Source organism: Hemiscyllium ocellatum, chromosome 26 (genome assembly GCF_020745735.1).
Source record: "Hemiscyllium ocellatum isolate sHemOce1 chromosome 26, sHemOce1.pat.X.cur, whole genome shotgun sequence".
NCBI classification, from domain to species: Eukaryota; Metazoa; Chordata; class Chondrichthyes; order Orectolobiformes; family Hemiscylliidae; genus Hemiscyllium; species Hemiscyllium ocellatum.
This window is the reverse complement of record NC_083426.1, coordinates 39,452,584-39,477,275: the sequence shown is the minus strand read 5'-3', so window position 1 is coordinate 39,477,275 and position 24,692 is coordinate 39,452,584. Positions and strand designations below refer to the sequence as shown.

Genomic DNA, 24,692 nt, shown 5'->3' with positions numbered 1-24,692 from the left:
GAAAGAAACTTGTACTATCACTTCCAATATTACTGGCTAGCCTACCTTCATATTTGATCCTCTCCATCCTTATTTCTCTCTTTGTTATCCCCTATTTGTTTTTGTAGCCTTCCCAATCTTCTGATTTCCCACTGCTCTTGGCCGCTTTATAGGATCTCTCTTTTTCTTTAATACATTTCCTGACTTCCTTTGTCAGCCATGGCTGTCTAATCCCTCCCCAGATAATCTTTCTTTTCTTGGGGAGGAACCTCTGTACAGTGTCCTCAATTATACCCACAAACTCCTGCCATTTTTGCTCTACTGTCTTCCCTGCTAGGCTTTGCTTCCAGTCTATTTTTGTCAGTTCCTCACTCGTTTCCTGATAATTACCTTTATTTAACTGTAACGCCATTACATCCGATTTTGCCTTCTCTCTTTCAAACTGCAGACTGAACTCTACCATATTATGATCGCTGCTTCCTAAAGGTTCTCTTACTTTAAGGTCTTTTATAAAGTCTGGTTCATTACATAGCACTAGGTACAGAATAGCCTGCTCCCTTGTGGGCTCCATGACAAGCTGTTCCAAAAAGCCATCCTTAAGCATTCCATGAATTCCCTTTCTTTGGATCCACTGGCAACATTATTTACCCAGTCCACCTGCATATTGAAGTCTCCCATGATCACCGTGACCTTGCCTTTCTGACATGCCTTCTCTATTTTCTGGTACATGATGCGCCCCTGGTCCTGACCACTGTTAGGAGGTCTGTACATAACTCCCATTATGGTTTTTTTTTTGCCTTTGTGGTTCCTCAATTCCACCCACACAGACTCCACATCATCCGACGCTTTGTTATTTAGTGCCATAGATTTAATTTTGTTCTCAGCTAACAAGGTAACCCCACCCGCCTCTGCCTACCTCCCTGTCTTTTCGATAAGTTGAAAATCCTTGGAGGTTTAATTGCCAGTCCGGACCCCCCTGTAACCACGTCTCTGTGATGTCTATCACATCGTAATCACTCACTATGATCTACGCCATTAGTTCATCTGCTTTGTTACGAATGCTATGAGCATTCAGGTAAAGTGCCTTAATGCTAACTTTATCCTTAAAGATATTGGAAGTCATAAGATGTCCTAAGTTATCCTTCCTTTTTGCTGCATTCCCAGTCTGCCTCGAGTTTAAATCCGCCTGCACATGTGCTATCCTGTTGCTTATCTTTCCATTCAACTCCATACTCCCTGTCGCTTTCACTTTCCCTCCTTCTCTCTCCCCCCCCCCCCCCCCCCCCCCCCCCCAAACTCAGAAGTTTAAAGTTCTACTGACCACCCTATTTATCCTCTTCGCTAGAACATTGGTACCTGATCGGTTCAGGTGGAGACCGTCCCAACAGTACAGATCCCCCTGTTCCAAAACTGATGCCAATGCCCCATGAAGTGGAATCCCTCTTTCCCACATCCCAATCCCTGAGCCACGTGTTTACTTCCCTAATTTTCTTATCCCTGTGCCAATTGGCACATGGCTCGGGCAGTAATCTGGAGATTATGACCCTTAAGGACCTGTACTTCAATTTCCTTCCTAGTGCTTCGTAATCCCCAAACAGGTCCTCCACCCTAGCTTTGCCTATGTTGCTAGTACCAACGTACAATAACTGATCCTCCACCTCCCGCTCCAATATCCTTTCAAGCCGGTTGGAGATGTCCCGCACCCTGGCACTGGGCAGGCAACACACCATGCGAGACTCCCGATCCGGCTTGCAAAGGATACTATCTGTCCCCCTAATTATAGAATCCCCTATAACAGCTACTTGTCTTTTTGCTCCCCCCTCTTGAATGGCCTTCTGCACCATGGTGCCTTGGTCAGCTGGCTCATCCTGTCCAGAGCCCTTTTCCACATTCGTGCAGGGAGCAAGAATCTCATACCTGTTGGACAAGGTCAAGGGCTGAGGCTCCTGCACTCCGGAACTCAGGTTCCCCCTACCTGCCTCACTTACAGTCACATTCTGATGTCCCTGATCACTAACTGAATGTGAATTACTTAATCTCCCAGGTGTGACTGCCTCCTGAAACAAAGTGTCCAGGTAACTCTTCCCCCTCCCGGATGTGCCGCAGTGTTTGAAGCTCAGATTCCAGATCATCAACTCTGATCCGGAGTTCTTCCAGCAACCAACACTTGCTACAGATGTGGTCACTGCCATTCCCAATGGGATCAGCCAGCACCCACATCATACAGCTACAGCACATCACCTGCCCAGCCATCTCTGTTTAGTTAGTTACTTTGTTACTTTGTCCAGGTTTGAGTTAAAATAGTTTCTGATACCTCTCTGCTATAGTCTTTTCCTAAAAAAGAATTACTAGATAAACAATAGAAGTAAATTTTTAACCAGTCACTGGTAAAGAAATAGAAATTCCTGAATTTAAAAAACCAGAGTACTTAAGGATGTTAGAGGAGGAGGGTGGGTGGGAGATACTACAATTGGAGAGTCTCGGGTTTAGCTGCCTTCCTGATTTATATACTCGCTACTTTCCTTCCCGCCTGCCCCTCTGGTCACCGGCACTTCCCGCTACTTCTCCCGCTCTTTCTGTGAAGAGAGAGAGAAAATAAACCACCGCTGCTCGCTACCGGTAAGTAATTTTAAAACAAACTGTCTTACCTTAGCTGTCGTCTTCCAGGTTCGTTTAAACTCAGCTGCTGCTCGCACTCAAAAATGCTGATCCTTGCATATTAGGGGAAGAGTGAAAAGGTTACTGTGTTTACCACAGTCAAGGTTACCACAGTCAAGAACTGCCTGCTTTCAATTTGTACTAATGACCTTGTGTTGAAATTTTGTATAGCAGAATAGGGTGCAATGATTGATACATGTTGAAAACAGAATTGCTATTCATGGACCTGCCTAATAATAAATGATTTAAATTTAAGTTAATTTTATACTTAACCAAAATGAACTGAATTCATTGCCATGTATAATTTTGTTTTCTCTGGTAACAGCCATCAGATTTGGCCGAATGCCTGAAGCAGAGAAGAAAAAGCTAGTTGCGGGACTTCTAGCTAGTGAAGCAACAGTTCAAAACCCAGTAATAGCTGATCTAAAATCACTGGCGAAACACGTCTATGATGCATATCTAAAGAACTTCAATATGACTAAGAAAAAGGCACGAGATATTCTAAGTGGAAAGGCTACCAACGACCCTGTAAGTAAAGGGAAAAAAAGAGCCTTGTTGATCTCCCCTGTATTTGATAATCAATGTCGAGGCTTCCCTAACTATACACAATCCACTCAATATTGGTTGCACCTCCCTAAGAAACAGGAACATAACATTGCAGTTAAATGGTGCACTTCACATTCTTTGGCTATCCCGAAGTTCTTCTTGACCAATGAAGCACAGAAACAGATTTCATTTATGCAGTGCTATTGAGATAACAAAATGTTCCCTCAATGCTAAATAGCAGCTTAGTCAAATAAAAATTAATGCTGAGTGTAAGGAGGCTACATTAGATGTGGTGATCTCTTCAATGAGACAAATTACTTCTTTCTATGATTCTTACAGAAAATACAACCACTGTTTCTGCACCCACTTCCTTTAGGAGCCTAGGGTGCTGGTCAGCAGGTCCAGGAGACTTGTTTATCATTAGTCTGATTAGATTTCCGTGTACTTTGGGTCTGATAATCATGATTATTTGAAATTCCTCCCCCTTTTTGTCATGACGTTTACTGATTTTGGACTGCTTTTAGTATCTTTTATTGTAAAAATAATTACAAGATGCTTTTCAAAGTTTATGCCATATTGTTTTTCTCTCCATTACTTGCTTCCCTGGCCTCGCCCTCTAAGGGACCAATGCTTACTTCAGCTACTATCTTCCTTTACTTTTACATGTAGAAGCTTCTACCAGCAGATTTTCTAGTGAAGCGTTTGTTACATTTCAATTTCTCCCACTTTACTAATTTTTTTACTGATCCTTTAGTTTCTAAACTTTTTGTGATCTTCTGGGCTACCGCGAATCTTTGCAGTGCTGTATGCTTTTTCTTTAAATTGGTGCTATTCTTAACTTGATTAGTTAGCTATAATATTATGCATTCTTCTCAAGTTTGTTTTCAATGGAATTTATCTTTGAGAGTTATGAAATTTCTTCTTCAGTGCTGCCATCCACTGCTTCTCTACTGTATTATCTTTTCATTTACTTTGCTATTTCATTATAGCTAACTCTGTTTCATTCCCATTTAATTGCCTTTCTTTTCTTTTTGATATATTAATTACAGACACACATTTCTCACCTTTTAACCTGAATGTAAAATTCATCATCTTGTGATCAATGTTATTTCGATTGACTAATTGTGTCTCATTGTACATATTAGGTGTAAATTACCCTTTTTCCTGGTTGATTCCAGAAATCAATGTGGAACAAAACTGTGACAAAGACACTCATGGGTCGAGGCTAATTGTGCCATTTAATTCTTCCAACCTAAATCAATAGTAAAATCTCTTGGATTACTATAATACCATTCTCACAAGCCTCCATTATTTATTGTTTTATACTCTGTCCTGTTATCTAGCTACTGCCAGGTACCCACAAAAGACTCCCACAAGTGATTTATTTTCCTTTGCTCTTTCTTCAGGAAGCATATGTCAGGTACAGACAGGATAGATCGAGTGGATCCTTAGAAGAGTATAAAGAAAGTAGGAGTATACTTAAGAGGGAAATCAGGAGGGCAAAACTGGGACATGAGTTAGCTTTGGCAAATAGAATTAAGGAAAATCCAAAGGGTTTTTACAAATATATTAAGAACAAAAGGGTAACGAGGGAGAGAATAGGGCCCCTCAAAGATCAGCAAGGCGGCCTTTGTGTGAAGCCACAGAAAATGGGGGAGATACTAAATGAATTAGTGGGCGGCACGGTGGCACAGTGGTTAGCACTGCTGCCTCACAGCGCCTGAGATCCGGGTTCAATTCCCGACTCAGGCGACTGACTGTGTGGAGTTTGCACATTCTCCCCGTGTCTGCGTGGGTTTCCTCCGGGTGCTCCGGTTTCCTCCCACAGTCCAAAGATGTGCGGGTCAGGTGAATTGGCCATGCTAAATTGCCCGTAGTGTTAGGTAAGGGGTAAAAGTAGGGGTATGGGTGGGTTGTGCTTTGGCGGGTTTCCACACTGTAAGTCTAATCTAATCTAAGAATATTTTGCACCAGTATTTACTGTGGAAAAGGATATGGAAGATATAGATTGTAGGGAAATAGATGGTGACATCTTGCAAAATGTCCAGATTACAGAGGAGGAAGTGTTGGATGTCTTGAAACGGTTCAAGGTGGATAAATCCCCAGGACCTGATCAGGTGTACCCAAGAACTCTGTGGGAAGCTAAAGGAGTGATTGCTGGACCTCTTGCTGAGATATTTGTATCATCAATAGTCACAGGTGAGGTGCCGGAAGACTGGAGGTTGGCAAAGGTGGTGTCACTGTTTAAGAAGGGTGGTAAGGACAAGCCAGGGAACTAGAGACCAGTGAGTCTGACTTCGGTAGTGGGCAGGTTGTTGGGGGGAATCCTGAGCGACAGGATGTACATGTATTTGGAAAGGCAAGGACTGATTTGGGATAGTCAACATGGCTTTGTGCATGGGAAATCATGTCTTACAAACTTGATTGAGTTTTTGGAAGAAGTAACAAAGAAGATTGATGAGGGCAGAGCAGTAGATGTGATCTATATGGACTTCAGTAAGGAGTCCAACAAGGTTCCCCATGGGAGACTGCTTAGCAAGGTTAGATCTCATGGAATACAGGGAGAACTAGCTATTTGGATACAGAACTGGCTCAAAGAAGACAGAGGGTATTGGTGGAGGGTTGTTTTTCAGACTGGAGGCCTGTGACCAGTGGAGTGCCACAAGGATTGGTGCTGGGCCCCCTACTTGTCATTTACATAAATGATTTGAATGCGAGCATAAGAGGTACAGTTAGTAAGTTTGCAGATGACGATGTAGTGGACAGCGAAGAGGGTTACCTCCGATTACAACAGGATCTGGACCAGATGGGCCAATGGGCTGAGAAGTGGCAGATGGAGTTTAATTCAGAAAAATGTGAGGTGCTGCATTTTGGGAAAGCAAATCTTAGCAAAACTTATACACTTAATGGTAAAGTCCTAGGGAGTGTTGCTGAACAAAGAGACCTTGGAGTGCAGGTTCATAGCTCCTTGAAAGTGGAGTCGCAGGTGAAGGCGGCATTTGGTATGCTTTCCTTTATTGGCCAGAGTATTGAATACAGGGGTTGGGAGGTGATGTTGCAGCTAGGCTGGACATTGGTTAGGCCACTGTTGGAATATTGCTGCAATTCTGGTCTCCTTCCAATCGGAAAGATGTTGTGAAACTTGAAAGGGTTCAGAAAAGATTTACAAGGATGTTGCCAGGGTTGGAGGATCTGAGCTACAGGGACAGGCTGGACAGGCTGAAGCTGTTTTCCCTGGAGCGTTGGAGGCTGAGCAGTGACCTTATAGAGGTTTACAAAATTGAGGGGCATGGATAGGCTAAATAGACAACGTCTTTTCCGTGGGGTCGGGGAATTCAGAACTAGAGGGCATAGGTTTAGGGTGAGGGGGAAAGATATAGAAGAGACCTAAGGGGCAACTTTTTCACGCAGAGGGTGGTAGGTGTATGGAATGAGCTGTACATCTCTATGACTTGTTTCTACATTTTGAAAGTTTGAACCAAGATAATTTCTCACCACTAGACTGATCGCATTCATTATTAACATATCCACTCACTTCTTTGTCCTTTCTTCTTGTTCTGAAATATAAATTGCTTTTAAATATTTGGGTCTCAGCACTGGTCACTTTACAATCCTGTCTCTATTACTTTGACCTGATTTCCTGATGCACCCTTATTTTTGTATATTCTGTCCCTTCTTGTCATACTCAGTTTGACATTATTTATGTCACTACTCTGCACAAATGTCTTGCCATTTCTCTTCACCTTGCCAAAACCAATCCCTTCAAGTGAGGCTTCACCTACCATTTAGTATCAGAGTGCTCGCTGTAGTCCTAATTACATAATTCACCAGTACACTGGTCCCATTATGGTTCAGGTGAAAGCCATGCCTAAATTGCAGCTTCCTTTCTCCCCACACCTGGTGCCAGTGTCCCATGAATCCAAAACCCTATTTGTTCCTCACCAATCTTTGAGCCACGCATTCCACTCTCAAATTCTATTTCACTTATGCTAATTTTCTCTTTGCTCAAGCCGTAACCCTTTATCTTTGTGGTTCTACTTTTTAAATTTAGCCCCTGGCTGCTTATACTCCTTCAGCAAAATCTCCTTCGTAATTCTGCCTATGTCACTGATACTCAGTTGAACCATGACAACTTGATCTTTTCCCTCCCACTCAAAGTTCCTCTCATTTATTGAAAGGAAATCTTTAACCCTGGGACTATATTTATATCAAAACCCAGCAATCCAAGGGCCACCACCCATACAACTGCCCTCTCTCAAGGTCACACAGTGACCTATATAAGGCAGCTGTATAAATACTGGTGAGATGCAAGAAAGTTTTTCTTCACAATGGAATGAAGTAATGGCAAGTGTTGACATAACTCAAACTATATGTACCTAGTAGGAGAAAGTTATAATTTGTGTAACAAACCTGTTTCCATTAAAGATGTGAATACAGAAATTTTTGATGGAAACAAAGTATGCAGATGTGGCATTTATAAAATAACGTGGTTATTACTTTCAGAAAGAATGGAGGGGTGTACTTTGATCAGAAAGTACTGTCCCTGGACTTTGCTTTCCAGTAACTTGAGAGAAAGAATCACATACTTTTCGTTTGAGATTCAGCAGGTAACTCACAAAAAGATAGTGGAGGAAATGTCAGGGTACCTTTATGGCATCAACTGCCACTGTGGCTTTTAAGACTTTTTCGATCACTTCAATGTTAAATTACAACTTAATAGTAAAGGTACTAGAAGTACTGTTTCTAATGTTATGGAAACATAACATTAATTCAAGATCAAAATGTGATGATAATTCTATTATTCGCTAGCAGTCCTAATTTGAAATGAAGTTAGCTCTGTCGTGATGCATTAATTGTATTTGGATTGAACCATAATCTGGCTTGCTATTTAACACTAGTGCTTTGGATTTTTATCCACTGCCCAAAAATGTAAAACGAGGCTTTCAATTGCTGCTTAAAGCATTTCTCACAATTATTATTAAATAATTATTAAATATTATTAAATTATTAAACATTATTTAATAATCATTCATCTGTAAATTATCTAGCCCAAAGAATGGAATAGTTATAGACACGTAGATTTGAAAAATGCAATCTCCTTGGGTTCCCTGACCTTATCCAAACTAATAAAAAATTCTAGGTTCTTAGTCTGTTTATTGACTTTTTTTTCTTTCTTAATTTCAGAAAGGGACTTTTTGCTGTTACGGAAAAAGAATTAAGAATAAGGTTTTTTTCCCCCTCCGGAATTAAGCCACTGTTTTTAAGGGAAATAGATTTGCTTACATTTACGTTATATTTCACGTCTTTCAAAAATGTCTTGAATAATTTATGTGCACTAAATTATGTTTCATGTAAGTCAAAATAATGTTTTTATTAAATTCATTCATGGGATGTGAGCATTGCTGGCTAAGTCAGCATTTATCACTGGTACCCTCGTTGCCCAGAGGGCAGTTAAGAGTCAAGTGACGTTGTTGTGAATCTGGAGTCGCATTTAGGCCAGACTGGTTAAGGATGGTGGATTTCTTTCCCTCAGGGATATCAATGAACAAGATGGAATTTTCTGATAGTTATGATTCTGTGGTGGTGTCATAGTCACCATTAGGCTCCTAATACCAGATTTGTTTTATTAAATTTGAATTCCACCATCTGCCAAGTGAGCATTCGAACTCAGGTTTCCAGAACTATGCCTAGGTAACCTGAAAGTAAGTGATACCGCCATTTTGTGCTCAACCAAATTTTCTAAACCAGCATAGGGATGAATGTTAAGTTTATCGATTGGTGTTGGTCAGTAGACCCAGGGGAATTTCCTGTTTGTGTAAGTGGTGCCTTCATCTATTTGAATGCATTTCATTTAAAACACAGCCCCTCAGCCTCACTGTGACAAGGCAGACCAGCCTGGATTATGTACTAAACTCTGAATTGGAACTGAAATGTGCAGCACCCTGACTGAGGGGGAAAAGTATTGGTAAAAGTAACATTAATAGAAATTTAATTCCAATATAATACTTCTCTGAAGTCAAAGTTGAGGTTTCATACCTGCACCTTTTTAATATTGAAACTAAACCATGCCCAAAAGAGGAAAAATACTTAACGCTGATATGAAATTCTCCTTTCAACAATATCAACATCAATGTCACAATCACAAATCATTTAAAGATAGAGAACCTAATTATCTGTTTGGAAAAGTAAGTCATCCTTGTAATTGGTCTCATACAATAATTGCATCTTTTGTAGTGGTTTGGTATGTTAGAATGCTGAATGAAGTTTAGTGAATGTTCTGTTTAAAACGATTTTTTGGAACCTCTCTCTCTACTTGATATTGTATGTGAACATTTGAGAGCAGAAGAGAGGACGACCCATGGAATCCATTAAAAAGATTATTGTCCTCTTTCCTAACCCTCGCGCCTGAATGGTTAAGAGAAAAACTTGAGGTACAAATCAATTCCCACTCATGTGCTCTATGTTGAAGCTAACAGAGTAATACTAACTAGCTGAAATTTAGCCATTACTGAACACATTTTGGAAAACTAGCAATTTTGGATGTAATGTGCATATTCATGTTTTTGGGACCTGATCAGGTGTACCCTTGAACTTTGTAGGAAGCTAAGGGAATGATTGCTGGGTCCCTTGCTGAATATTTGAATCATCGATAGCCACAGATAAGGTGCCAGAAGACTAGAGGTTAGCTAATATGGTCTTACAATTTAAGAAAAGTGATGAGGAAAAGTCAGGGAACTGTAGACCGGTGAGCCTGGCATCGGTGATGGGCAAATTGTTGGAGGGGATTCTGAGGGACACTATTTACATATGTATTTGGAAATGCAAAGACTGATTAGGAGTAGTCAACATGGCTTTGTGTATGGAAAATTGTGTCTCATTATCTTAATTGAGTTTTGTTTGAAGGGGTAATGCAGAGGATTCTTGAGGCAGTGGGGTGGATGTGATCTATATAGACTTCAGTAAGGCGTTCAACAAGGTTCTGTATGATAGAATGGTTAGCAAGGTTAAATTGCATGGAATACAGGGAGAACTAGCCATTTGGACACAGAACTGGCTTGAAGGTAGGCATCAGTGGGTGATAGTGGTGGAACGTTGTTTTTCAGACTGAAAGCCTGTGACCAGTGATGTGCTGCAGGGATTTGTGTTAGGTCCACTGCTTTTTGTCATTTGTATAAATGATTTTGATGTGAGCATCAGAGTATAGTTTGCAGATGACACTAAAATTGGAGGTACAGTGGACGGTGAAGAAGATTATTTCAGAACATAATGGGAGCTTGATCAGATGGGCCGAGGAATGCCACGTTGTTTAATTTCAATAAATGTGAGGTTCTGCATTTTGGAAAGGCAAATCAGAGCAGGGCTTATACACTTAATGGTAAGCCCCTGGGAAGTGTTGCTGAATGTAGAGACCTTGGAGTGAGTGTTCATAGTTCCTTGACAGTGGAGTTGCAGGTCGACAGGATAGTGAAGAAGGCATTTGGTATGCTTGCCTTTACTGTCCAGAGCATTGAGTAGAGGAGTTGGGTGGTCATGTTGCGGCTGTATACGACATTTGGTTAGGCCGCTTTTGCAATACTGCATGCAGTTTTGGTCTCCCTGCTATAGGAAGGATGTTGTGAAACTTGAAAGGGTTCAGAAAAGATTTACAAGGATGTTGCCAGGGTTGGAGGATTTGATGTATTGGAGAGGCTGAATAGGCTGAGACTGTTTTCCATGGAACATTGGGAAACTTTATAAAAGTCTATAAAACTACCGAGGGGCATAGATAGGCTGAGTAGCCAAGGTCTTTTCCCCAGGATAGTGGAGGCAGAACTAGAGGGCATAAGTTTAAGGTGAGAGGGGAAAGATTTAAAAGGGACCTAAGGGGCGATGTGTTCATGCAAAGGGTGTTGCATGTTTGGAATGAGCTGCTAGAGGAAATGTTGAAGGCTGGTACAATTATAACATTTTAAAGGGCGTCTGGCTGGGTATATGAATAGGAAGGATATGGGCCAAAATCTGACAAATGGGTCTAAATTAATTTAGGATATCCAGTCAGCATAGACGAGTTGGACCGAAAGGTCTGTTTCCATGCTGTACAGCTCAATGACTTGCCAAATAGTCTGTTTTAATCTTGTACGAGAGGTAATAGTTGGAACAGAGTTTTTTTTATTTAAAAAATGCGAGAGAAGGCAGGAGAGAGGCGCCAGGTGAATTGTTATTGCAGAAGGCCAGTACAGACACATGGGTTGAATGGCTTCCATCTGTGCTGCAATCATTCTCTATTTCTGTGACACATGATATTTAATTGGATCTATTCTGCTTAACAGTTTTAAATTTCACTTAAAGATTACTCCAAAGATGAATATAATTTAAAATTATCTGACTAATTTTTTTTCCATTTTGTATTTAGCTTCCAATACTGATTTATTTGCTAAGCTATTTTAATTTAATTTAAATACTCTACCATTCAAAATTAGGTAGCTAAAATGTTGGGATACATTTTTGAATACTTACAATTGATGTACAGAAGAGACATCTGGTGGCTATAAATAGTAATGTGTGCATTTCTAATTGTCAGGGAAGTCGATCATATTTGTGAATAGGGAGTTTTAGTTCAGTGGACTTGAGACTTTGAAGTACTGTACTTGAAGATTAAAATTATGCTTTCGTACTAACATTCCTTTATTGCATCTCTTCATACTACACTCTGCAATTTTCTCAAGCTATTATTTCCTTTGAGCTCTCCATTCTAGATTCCACCTTCAATATTCAGCTTTATATCACATAGTCATAGAGATGTACAGCATGGAAATAGATGCTTTGGTCCAACTCGTCCATGCCAAACAGATATCCCTAACCAATCTATTCCCACCTGCCAGCACCTGACCCATATCCTTCTAAACTCTTCCTGTTTATATACCCATTCAGATGCCTTTTAGATGTTGCAATTGTACTAGCCTCCACCACTTCCTATGGCAGCTCATTCCACACATGTGCCACTCTTTGCATGAAAAAATTGTCCCTCAGGTCTCTTTTATATCTTTTCTCTCTCACCGTAAACCTATGCCCTCTAGTTCTGGACTCCGCCAACCCGGGGAAAAGACTTTGTCTATTTATCCTATCCATGCCCCTCATGTAAGGTCACTGCTCAGCCTCCAACGCTCCAGGGAAAACAGCACCAGCCTATTCAACCTCTCTTTATAGCTCAAATCCTCTCATCCTGGCAACATATTTGTAAATCTTTTCTGAACCCTTTCAAGCTTCACAACATCTTTCCGATAGGAAGGAGACCAGAATTGCACGCAATATTCCAACAGTGGCCTAACCAATATCCTGTACAGCTGCAACAAGACCTCCCAACTCCTATACTCAATGCTGTGACCAATAAAGAAAAGCATACCAAACACCTCCTTCACTATCCTATCTACCTGCAACTCCACTTTCAAGGAGATTTGAACCTGCACTCCAAGGTCTCTTTGTTCAGCAACACTCCCTAGGTAGGGCTTACCATTAAGTGTATAAATCCTGCTAAGATTTGTTTTCCCAAAATGCAGTACCACACATTTAAACTCCATCTGCCACTTTTCAGTCTATTGGCCCATCTGATCAAGATCCTGATGTAATCTGAGGTAACCTTCTTCGTTATCCAGTACTCCTCCAATTTTGGTGCCATCAGCAAACTTACTAACTGTACCCCTTATGCTCACATCCAATCATTTATATAAATGACGAAAAGTACTGGACCAGCACTGATCCTTGTGGCACTCCACTGGTCACAGGCCTCCACTCTGAAAAACAACCCTTCACTACCACCCTCTGTCTTCTACCTTTTTGAGCCAGTTCTGTATCCGAATGGCTAGTTCTCCTCTTGTTCCATGAGATCTACCTTGCTCACCAGTCTCCCATGGGGAAGTCCATATAGATCACATGTACTGCACTGCCCTCATCAATCCTTTTTGTTACTTCTTCAAAAAAACTCAATCAAGTTTGTGAGACATGATTTCCCACACACAGCCATGTTGACTATCACTAATCAGTCTTCGCCTTTTCAAATACATGTACATCCTGTCCCTCAGGATTCCCTCCAACAACTTGCCCACCACCAATGTCAGGCTCACTGGTCTAGAGTTCCCTGGCTTGTCCTTACCACCCTTCTTAAACAGTGGCACCACGTTAGCCAACCTCCAGTCTTCTGGCACCTCACCTGTGACTATCGATGATATAAATATTTAAGCAAGGGGCCCAGCAATCAGTTCCTTCGCTTCCCATAGAGTTGTGGGGTACCCCTGATCGGGTCCCGGGGATTTATCTACTTTTGTGTTTCCAGACATCAGCACTTCCTCCTCTGTAATACGGACATTTTTCAAGATGTCTCCATGTATTTCTCTGCATTCTGTACCTTCCATGTCCTTTTCCACAGTAAACACTGATGCAAAATACTCGTTTAGTATCTCCCTCATTTCCTGCAGCTCCATACAAAGGCCGCCTTGCTGATCTTTGAGGGGCCTAGTCACCCTTTTGTCCTTAATGTATTTGTAAAAACCCTTTGGATTCTCTTTAACTCTATTTGCCAAAGCTATCTCATATCCCCTTTTCGCCCTCCTGATTACCCTCTTATGTTTACTCCTGCTGCCTTTAAACTCTTAGGATTCATTTGATCCATCTTGTCTATACCTGACATATGCTTCCTTCTTTTTCTTAAACAAACCATCAATTTCTTCGGTCATCCAGCATTCCTTGTACCTACCAGCCTTTCCATTCACCCTAACAGGAATATACTGTCTCTGGACTCACGTTATCTCATTTCTGAAGGCTTCCCATTTTCCAGCCGTCCCTTTATCTGCGAACATCTGCCCCCCAATCGGCTTTTGAAAGTTCTTGCCTAATACCATCAAAATTAGCTTTCCTCCAACTTTTAGGTAGGTCTATCCTTTCTCATCACTATTTTAAAACTAATAGAATTATGGTCGCTGGCCCCAAAGTGCACCCTCACTGACACCTCAGTCACCTGCTCTGCCTTATTTCCCAAGAGTAAGTCAAGTTTTACACCTCCTCTAGTAGGTACATCCACATATTGAATCAGAAAATTTTCTTATACACATTTAACAAATTCTTCTCCATCTAAACCCTTACCACTGTAGCAGTCCCAATCTATATTTGTAAAGTTAAAATCCCCTACCACAACCACCCTATGATTCTTACAGATAACAGAGAACTCCTTACAAATTTGTTTCTCAATTTCCCCTCTGACTATTAGGGGATCTACAGTACAATCCTAATAAGGTGATCATCCCTTTCTTATTTCTCAGTTTCACTCAAATAACTTCTCTGGATGTATTTCTGGGAATAACCTCCCCCAATGCAGCTGTAATGGTCTCCCTTATCAAAAATGCCACTCCCCTCCTTTCTGTCCTTCTTGTAGCATTTGTATACTGGAACATTAAGCTGTCAGTCCTGTCCATCCCTGAGCCATGTTTCTGTAATTGCTGTTATATCCCAGTCCAATGTTCCTAACCATGTCCTGAGTTCATCTGCCTTCACTGTTAGGCCTTTTGCATTGAAATAAATGTAGTTTAATTTATCAGTCCTACCTTGTTCTCTGCTTTGTTACTGCCTGCCCTGACTGTTTGACTTGCTTCTTTTCTCAACTAGAACATAGAACATAGAAAAATACAGCGCAGTACAGGCCCTTCGGCCCTCGATGTTGAGCCGACCGAAGCCTACCTAACCTACACTAGCCCAATAACCTCCATATGCTTATCCAATGCCCGCTTAAATGACCATGAAGAGGGAGAGTCCACCACTGCTACTGGCAGGGCATTCCATGAACTCTCAACCCGCTGAGTAAAGAATCTACCCCTAACATCTGTCCTATACCTACCACACCTTAATTTAAAGCTGTGTCCCCTAGTAATAGCTGACTCCATTAGCGGAAAAAGGTTCTCATTGTCAACCCTATCTAAACCCCTAATCATCTTGTACACCTCTATCAAATCTCCCTAAACCTTCTTTTCTCCAATGAGAACAGCCCCAAGTGCCTCAGCCTTTCCTCATACGATTTACCGGTCTCAGATTGATCTCTTTCCTCACTATTCCCCTGCCCCCCCCCCCCCCCCCCCCCAAAATAGTTTAAATCCTCCTGAGCAGCTCTAGCAAGTCTCCCTGCCAGTATATTAGTCTCCTTCCAATTCAGGTGCAATCCGCCCTTCTTGGACAGGTCACTTCTACCCCAAAAGAGAATCCAATGATCCAAAAATGTGAACCCTTCTCCCATATACCAGCTCCTCAGCCATGCATTCATCTCCTCTATCCTCCTATTCCTACCCTCAGTAGCTTCTGCACCGATAGTAATCCAGATAGTACTACTCTCGAGGATCTCCTTTTTAAATTCCAGCCTAACTCTATATTCTCCCTTCAGAATCACAATCTTTTGCCTTCCTGTGTCATTGGTTCCAATGTGTACAATAACCTCCTGCTGGTCCCTCTCCCCCTTGAGAACATTCTGCACCCTCTGTGAGACATCCTTGATCCTGGTACCAGAGAGGTAACACACCATTCTGATTTTTCACTGCTGGCTTCAGCAATGTCTGTCTGTGCCTTGGACTAGAGAGTCCCCCAACACAATTGACCTCTTGGAGTCCGACATATCCCTCATTGCATTAGATCCAGCCTCAATACCAGAAACCTTAGCTGTTCGTGCTGCATCCCCCTGAGAATCTATCACCCCCTACATTTTCCAAAACAGCATATTCGTTTGAAATGGGGATTGTCACAGAAGACTCCTGCCTACCTCTCCTACCTTTCCTGGAGTTAATCCATCTATGTGACTGTATCTGCAACATTTTCCCCTTCCTGTAACTGTCATCCATCACATCTCCTTGCTCTTGTAAATTCATCATTACTTCTAACTGTCTCTCCAACCGATCAATTCGATCTTATAGGATTCGCAATAATGGCATTTATTGCAGACAAAATCCTCAGTAACATGCAAATGCTTCCTAAACTCCAACATCTGACAAGAAGAGCATATTATCAGTCTGCTAAAGGTCATTTTTGCCCATTCCAATCTACAGACCCAAAAAATAGCACTGTCTTATTCCTCTACAAAACGCTGCTCCGCGCTAGCTTAATATTTATGGCATATATTTTAAATTTAAATCAAGTGACACATCTCAATAAAACATATAATCAAGAAAGAACCAACTCAACTCACCACTGCAGACCTTCTGTAGGTGACACACTTAAAAATATTCACTTATTTGTTTCTGTGCTGTGACCTCTCCCACACAGGTTTCTCCAAGATCACTTGTGAATTTCACTGTTAATTTTCTCAGGTGCACTCTGGTGTCCAGCGATACATGAATTCAAACAGCAAAGGCAATAACTGTGCAGGTTCACTGCTGTGTCAGTTAGCAGTGTGGGTGTCTTTCTCTCTCTCTCTCTCTCTCCTGCACTGACCTCCCCATGTGCTGCCTTTGTCTGTTCCTCTCCCTTTTAAAAAGTACTGTTGTTTTGACTTCCTTCTTTCTTCAAAGTTCCAAAACAATGCAACAGCATATAAAACAGTAATTTGCTGCTCCTGGAATTTGAGGAAATCACCTCTAACACCTAAAATACCTCAAAAAAGGAGTAGCCTGTTATAGCCAGAGATTTTTCCCCTCCTCCAACTTGGATTACCCAGAATCATGACTGAGTGCAGAAACTGACAGAAGCCTAGTTTGCTGTAAATGTTGTGGCACTTTCTACTTCTGTCTTTCATATTAACAGTTAATACTTTGACTTAATGTTGGTCACCTAACCTTCGTTTCCAGAAGCAGCCTTTCACTGTTGAGAAAAAGCTATTATGTGAATTGAAACAGTTTTCAGTGAGTGAAAGTCAAAAAGAGAGACAGGTGACTCGGGCGTGTGAATCTGAGAGCATGTGGACAGTTAAGAGTCATGGGTTATATACGACTGAGCACATGTTGGAGAGAAAGCAGTGTTGTATAGAGGGATTGTGATATTTAGAGGGTTGAAATGGAGGAGGCATTTCTCCCATCCATTTCAGCTTGCATCAGTGCTGTATAACTCCAACCTTGTGTGCTACGAATGTGGTATTTCCCATATGAGGGAAACAAAAATAATAGTAGTGGATTAAAGTCAGTAGATAATTTCTAAATTCACTTCTGGCTAGCTGAATAAAATGGTAAATTGCCATTTAAGTTGTGGAAATAGTTTTGTATTTTCAATTAATTATGTATAGGATTAGAATTGTGGAAAATCGTCACGTTTGTGTTTTCAGTTGACCTCTTGACATTGTGGTGGAACAGGTGATATGTGAATTGACATTATAATTGTCAGTCAGTAAAGTAAATGTCAAATAAATCTGGTTCTCCAAATAAATTCTAATTTGTAATTTTCTTTCCTGATTGCAGCCTTTTGTGATTCATGACATGGAAACTCTTTGGCAGGCTGAGAAAAACCTAGTTTGGAAACAATCAGTAAATGGAATTCCAAACAAAGAGATTGCAGTTCATGTCTTCCATCGTTGCCAGTGCACAACTGTTGAAACAGTGCGAGAGCTCACTGAGTTTGCCAAGTGCATCCCTGACTTCTTAAAGCTATACCTGAATGACCAGGTGACATTATTAAAATATGGTGTACATGAAGCCATTTTTGCCATGTTGGCATCAATAATGAATAAGGATGGTCTTCTTGTGGCTAATGGAAATGGATTTGTAACTCGTGAATTCTTGAGGAGTCTACGCAAACCGTTTAGTGAAATTATGGAACCCAAGTTTGAGTTTGCAGTGAAATTCAATGCTTTGGAACTGGATGATAGTGACTTAGCTCTTTTTGTGGCTGCCATTATTTTATGTGGAGGTAAGGAACTATACTTTTATCAATGGAAACACTAACTCTTTTTCCTACAGAGAATCATGGGATGGTATGGTGCAGAAAGAGCAATACAGATATTGCCACAACCCTGCACTTTCACTTTTTCATTCCTGCAATTATTTGTCCTTCAAGTAACACTCTAATTCCATTTCAAAATTGCTATTCAGACTGGTAGTCAATGCAGATTATTAGGCAGTGCATTCCAAATTTTAATCATTCATTGCATAATCAGGGAAAGTATTCCTAATGTTGCCTCTGGTTGTTTTGCTAATCATCCTCCATTCTTTGATTTTTGGTTGTTGGCATATTAGCTATTAGAAAAGATTTGTCTTTAAATATGAACAATAATAGCGGGCAATAAGGTCCCTCAAACTGCTCCACCATCCACTAAGATTGTGGCTGAATTTCTACATAAGCCCCATGTTCCTACCACATCTTGCAGCCCTCGATTCCCTTGGTGCTTAAAAATTTATATCCTACATGGTGAATAGCCAAGGTCTCTTTCCTAGGGTGGGAGAGTCCAAAACTAGAAGGCATAGGTTTAAGGTGAGAGGGAAATATTTAAAAAGGACCTGAGAGGTAACTTTTCATTTGAGGGAATAAGCTGCCAGAGGAATTGATTGTGGCGAATACAATAATAACATATAGATGGCATCTGGATTGGTATGTGAATAGGAAGGATTTAGAGCGTTATGGGCCAAATGCTGGCAAATAGGACTGGGTCAGATTGGGATATCTGGTCGGCATGGATGAGTTGTACCGAAGGTTCTGTTTTCATGCTGTATATCTCTATGACGCTGTCAGCCATGAATGTGTCCATCAACTACTTCTCAAATGTACATAGTGGCAATCAAATTTACCACTAAAACCCCCTAAAACACCTAGGAAATTTTGATCATGAAGATGCCCAATCAGAGAAGAATTAGCCTTTTAAGTAGAACAGGCAGAATCTCTGAGAGGAAAAAGAACAAATTGTTGGAAAAACTCACCAAGTCAGGCAGCAGCTGTGCAGAGAAAGCAGAGTTAACATGTTGAGTCCAGTGACCCTTCAGAGTTATTGAATTAGGTGATCATTATCTTGACTTTATCAGACGATGACACACAATGGCATTTCCCTGTACCATTGTCCCATCGTATGTATGCATTCTGATTGCTTTCCTTTTGCTGAACAATTTTTTTTCTTAATGTCGTAATTTAACCCCTTATTGTATAGCTTGCCGCTGTGTGTTTATGCTGAGGATTGGTTTTTATTTCACACTACTTAGTATTTATTTCCATGGACTTTGGGGTCTTTTGTTTTCCATTCAATCCAATTGGAAGGTATTCTCATCCCACCCCAACCCCAACTCCAGCTTTATTCCCATTGTTTTTCTTGGGTTAATAGATGCCTCTTAGTATTCCATCTTGTCACAACTTCCCTGAGTTATCCATATATCTAGCTATTCTTTTTTTTCTCCTCTCTCCTGTTTTTAGGATTTTGGACCAGTGGTCTTTACCTCATGGACTCTCCATAGGTGGAGGAATAGGGTCATCTTCTTCAGCACCTCTTGCATACTGACCACAATCAATCCACATACGTATAGAGAGACTTATTGGATCCCTGCTAATCCTTATCCAAGAGTCCAGTTGTATTTCCGCAAGACAGTACCTTAGTTTGACTGAAAAGTTCACCTGCTGCTGAGAGGTGAATAAGATACTTTCCAGGTGAATTGGAGTACCATTGTTTAGTTCCCCATTTGGTTTATCTAAAGTGCCTTGACCTCAAAGTGCATTTATAGTGTACTGCAGTTCTCAATCATCAGCTTAGGAACTTCTCAGTCCACAGTTAGTTAAGATTATCTAATATGCCAAATATTCCTCCATATCTGGTACCTCATTAGGATTATTGGAAAGGTGTCATTCTTGGTGCATCAGCACCATAAACAGGCTGTCAACTCTGCTGTCTGGTATCTTGGCTGCCCTCCCCCTTCTCCAGGATGTTATCACAGTTGTTCTCAACTCCACCTATTGCATATAATACAATCCGATTTGCTTTAATGCTTCCCTTAGTCTGATTATCTTATCCCGGCGAGGCCCATACAAATTCTCTTGATTCTGACTAAACTAGTTTTCCTTAACCAGATACTGATATGTAACATTTAGGTTTTATTTCTTTTGCTCCCAACAGCAGGTTGACTATCTTTTAAGTAAATCTTGGGTCTACTCATTAGTTCAGAAGATGATTTCATTCCATTGCTCCTTACAAAGCACCTTTTTCCCTACATTAACCCTGTTGCGTGCAGTTGTATCTTCTATATGACGATATCAATTTGGTTGCTTACTAAAATAATGCATTTTGTTAATAATCCCCTTTTTGGCTTGGATGTTTAATATACATAGCCAACAATGTAAGACTCCCAAAACATTTTTTGCACAAAACATGTTTATTTGACATTCATAAAAGAAACTTGCATTCAATAAGACTTAACTTACTAGTCCACTTATTTGAGGTTGCCTGGGCTTGTTTGTAACTTAGAAAAAAGGGAGTAATTAATATTCTCCTTCCAGTCTCCAGGTAATTATCAGCCTATTTCATCTTGACTTAGCGAGATATCCTCCTGGAGCCCTGTTCCTTAAACCTTGCTTAGTGCTTGCTATCTGCATGGAAAAGCTCTGAGTAGGTGAAACTTGCCTTCTCATTACACATTGGTCAGTATTGTCTTGCCAACATCAAGATTTAGATCATCTTACAAAGCTAGTTTTCTGATTTACAGCCTCACATGATTAACAGAACAATAATTTCATCTCTGCCAACTTCAAGTCTCCAGGCAACCAGCCCATTTGGCTTATTTGTTACAAATTTAGCAATAACTTTGACCGCATCAATTTAATGTTCAGCCGGATCTTGAGCACCGTCTTGCAGATTTTTATATGTTCAGTTCATTTAACAATAGCATAGTTACACCACATTATAGGCTTTGAGTCAAGATAGCCAGACCTTATGCATTAAAGATCACTTAAACTTTGATTATTGCAAACACTTGCCATGCCATTAATAAGATCAGTTGAACTCCACAGTACAGATGGTGCTCCGGTTTTCTTCCACAGTCCAAAGATGTACAGGTCAGGTGAATTGGTCATGCTAATTTGCCCATAGTGTTCGGTGCATTAGTTAGAGGGGAATGGGTCTGGGTGAGTTACCCTTTGGAGGGTCGGTGTGAACTGGTTGGGTTGAAAGGCCTATTTCCACACTGTGGGGAATCTGATCTAAAATCTAGTACCCTCCTCTTCGGACACTTGTTTCTTTGTTATTTATATATATATCACTACAATTTATGGGGAATTGTTTACAATGCTTCCCCTTTGTCATAGGGATTAAAATTAGGGAACACTATTTTTTAAAAAACTTGCGTTTTAAGCAAAAACTCATGTCTATTTTTTGCTGTGCAGGTCATGATTCTTTGGAACTCTTTCCAAGGGGACTGTGGAGGCAGAGCTATTGAATATTTGTAAATAGCGGTCAGTGGATGATTGACTAAATATGGTGTAATGTTGGAAAACACACAGGTCAGGCAGCATTTGAGGAGTAGGAGAGTTGACATTTCAGGCATAAGCCGTTCATCAGGATTTCTGAAGAATGGCTTATGCCCGAAATGTCGACTCTCCTGCTCCTCAGGTGCTGTTTGGCCAGTGCTTTTTCCAGCACCACTCTTTACTCTGACTCTCAAGCATCTGCAGTCCTCGCTTTCTCCTAGTGACTAAATATGGTGACTGAGTTTATCTGGATAAGTGGGAGTGCAGAGTTTAGGCCTGTTATGAACCAGGCCACACTCCCTCAAAACATTTGAAGCAGGGTAACCCAGACACTAACATTTTCTTATTTTAAAGGTAGACGTTGAGTGGGTATTCCAGGAGTGAAGCATCTGGTCAAATTACTAAGCTTCAAGCAAAACAGAATTTATTTACACACCATGGTTAAAATACAATCAAAGGAAAATACAATTTAGAGTAACTTAATGATTTGAAAATTTAACTGACTTGAGATAGCATCCCATAAACATCCCATAACATCCCATAAACACCCCTCTTGGCAAAAGGCAAATTCAACCTCCGGTTCTTACAAGCCGGAAAGATTTCAGAGAAAAGAGTCAGGCAAGAAACATCTGTTTCACAGTAACAGCTTCTCTGCTGCCAGCAGTTTGATTGCCTGCAAAAACGAACCAAACTAGAAAAATCTAATCAGGGTGAACTGACCACTACCCTGCCATTGTTTAAAGTAGTCACTTCCAGACAGATCGACATCTTTGCCTTTACAACCCCTCTTGAAAGAGAGGAGGAATAAAATAAGCTTGTTAAAGTGGCAGCATTGCCACAGGCCACAGTTAGATCTGTCATGATCTTATTGAATAGCACAGTCAAGTCAAATGATGACATGCGTCGCTTCAAAGTTAGATGTATAGCTGACCCCTTATTCTGAGAAAAATGACCCTAGCACTAATCTCTCCAGTCAGTGGCAACAGCGTCTGAGTCCATTCTGTATAATCTTTTCAGAATTATATTTTTGAGAGGTTGTTTAATTGATCTGAAGCCCTTATAGTTTTAAATACTCCTACCATATCTCTGCTTAGTAGTTTTAACGTCTTTAATTCAATACTCATCTCTAAAGCTATTGTGTAGTAAATCTGTTCTGTCTGTACCCTTTTTAAAGCCTTCAGGTCTACCCTAAATGGTAGTGTTCAGAATTGGACACTAGTTCAGTTGTGAAAGAATGAGTTTGCATCTTGCATAATGTACTTTTATATTCTGTGCCTTTGTTTACAAAGTCCTGTACCATAAGAAATAGGAACAGGAATAGGAATAGGCTACTTGTCCTCTCAAGTCTGCTCTACTATTCAGTAGGATCATGGTTGGTACAATATTCCTCACATCTACTTTTCTGTAGATGTGAGGAAATTCCCTGTATTCCTTAACTCCCTTACTGATAATCTGTATATCTCCACTGAACATATCCAGAAGAAATTTTCCCCACAGCTCAAAGACACTTGACCCTCAAAGAAGAAATTTGCTATCATCTCGATCTTAAATTGGTGCCCCATTTATTCTGAGATTATACTGTCTTGTCCTAGACTCTCCTGTGAGTGGAAACATCCTTTCAGAATTTATCCTGTCAGGCCCCTTTTTAAAGTCCTATATTTTTCAATAGATCACCTTTGTGGGCGGCACGGTGGCACAGTGGTTAGCACTGCTGCCTCACAGCGCCTGAGACCTGGGTTCAATTCCCGACTCAGGCGGTTGACTGTGTGGAGTTTGCACATTCTCCCCGTGTCTGCGTGGGTTTCCTCCGGATGCTCCGGTTTCCTCCCACAGTCCAAAGATGTGCGGGTCAGGTGAATTGGCCATGCTAAATTGCCCGTAGTGTTAGGTAAGGGGTAAATGTAAGGGTATGGGTGGGTTGCGCTTCGGCGGGTCGGTGTGGACTTGTTGGGCCGAAGGGCCTGTTTCCACACTGCAAGTAATCTAATCTAATCACCTGTTGTTCTTCTAAATCCGTTTTAACCTTGGTTCATAAAACAATACCTCCATACAGAGATCATCTGAGTTGACCTCCTCTGAACTGCCTCCAATTAAAATGATACCTCCTTTAAATAATGGGACCAAAACTGCTGCTGGTACTCCAGATGTGGTCTCATCAGCATCTTGTACAGCTGGAGTAAGAATTCCCTACTCTCGTCATCCAAAGCCTTGAAATAAGGGCCAACATTCTGTTAGTCTTTGTGATTATCTTTTACATGTGTGTTCGCTTGTATTTCATGCATAAGTCCCTTTGTGTTGCAGTTCTGCAGTTTTTCTTAGAGTCATAGAGACATGCATCTTTGGACCCTTTGGTCCAACTCACTTATGCTGACCGGGTTTTCTACTCTGAACTAGTCCCATTTGCCTATGTTTGGCCCATATTTTTTTTAGATTAGACTTACAGTGTGGAAACAGGCCCTTCGGCCCAACAAGTCCACACCGACCCGCCGAAGCGAAACCCACCCATGCCCCTACACTTACCCCTTACCTAACACTACGGGCAATTTAGCATGGCCAATTCACCTGACCCACACATCTTTGGACTGTGGGAGGAAACCGGAGCACCCGGAGGAAACCCACGCAGACATGGGGAGAACGTGCAAACTCCACACAGTCAGTCGCCTGAGTCGGGAATTGAACCCGGGTCTCAGGCGCTGTGAGGCAGCAGTGCTAACCACCGTGCCGCCCACATGCCACCGTGCCGCCCACATATGTCTCTAAATCTTTCCTATTAATATAATAATTATAGTTGTACTCGCCTCTACCATTTTCTGTGACTCGTTCCTTATATTCACCTTTGTCTGTGTAAGAAAGTTGCCATTCAAGTCCCTTTTTAAATCTTTCCCCCTCTCACCTTGAACCTATGCCCTCTAGGTTTGGAGCCCCCTATCTTGGGGAAAAGGTCTTATCTATGCCTCATGATTTTATAGACCTCTATCTCTCGGCCTCCTATCCTTAGGGGAAAAACGTCTCAGTCTATGCAGCCTCTTCTTATAACTTAGAGTCATAGACCATGGAAACAGACCCTTTGGTCCAATCAGTCAATACTGACCAAAATTCTAAACTAGTCCCACCTGCGTGCACTTGGGCCATATCTC

General features: G+C 41.1%; 1 protein-coding gene across 1 annotated transcript in view; it reads left to right on the top strand.

The window, feature by feature from the left end:
* The window catches only part of LOC132828423 (peroxisome proliferator-activated receptor delta-like), a 92,267-nt gene that overhangs the window by 56,176 nt on the left and 11,399 nt on the right, over window positions 1-24,692 (top strand). The window contains exons 5-6 of the mRNA XM_060845525.1: window positions 2,963-3,165; window positions 17,580-18,027. Of these exons, the coding sequence (XP_060701508.1) occupies window positions 2,963-3,165; window positions 17,580-18,027 (651 nt within the window). The remainder of the gene's footprint in view (window positions 1-2,962; window positions 3,166-17,579; window positions 18,028-24,692) is intronic.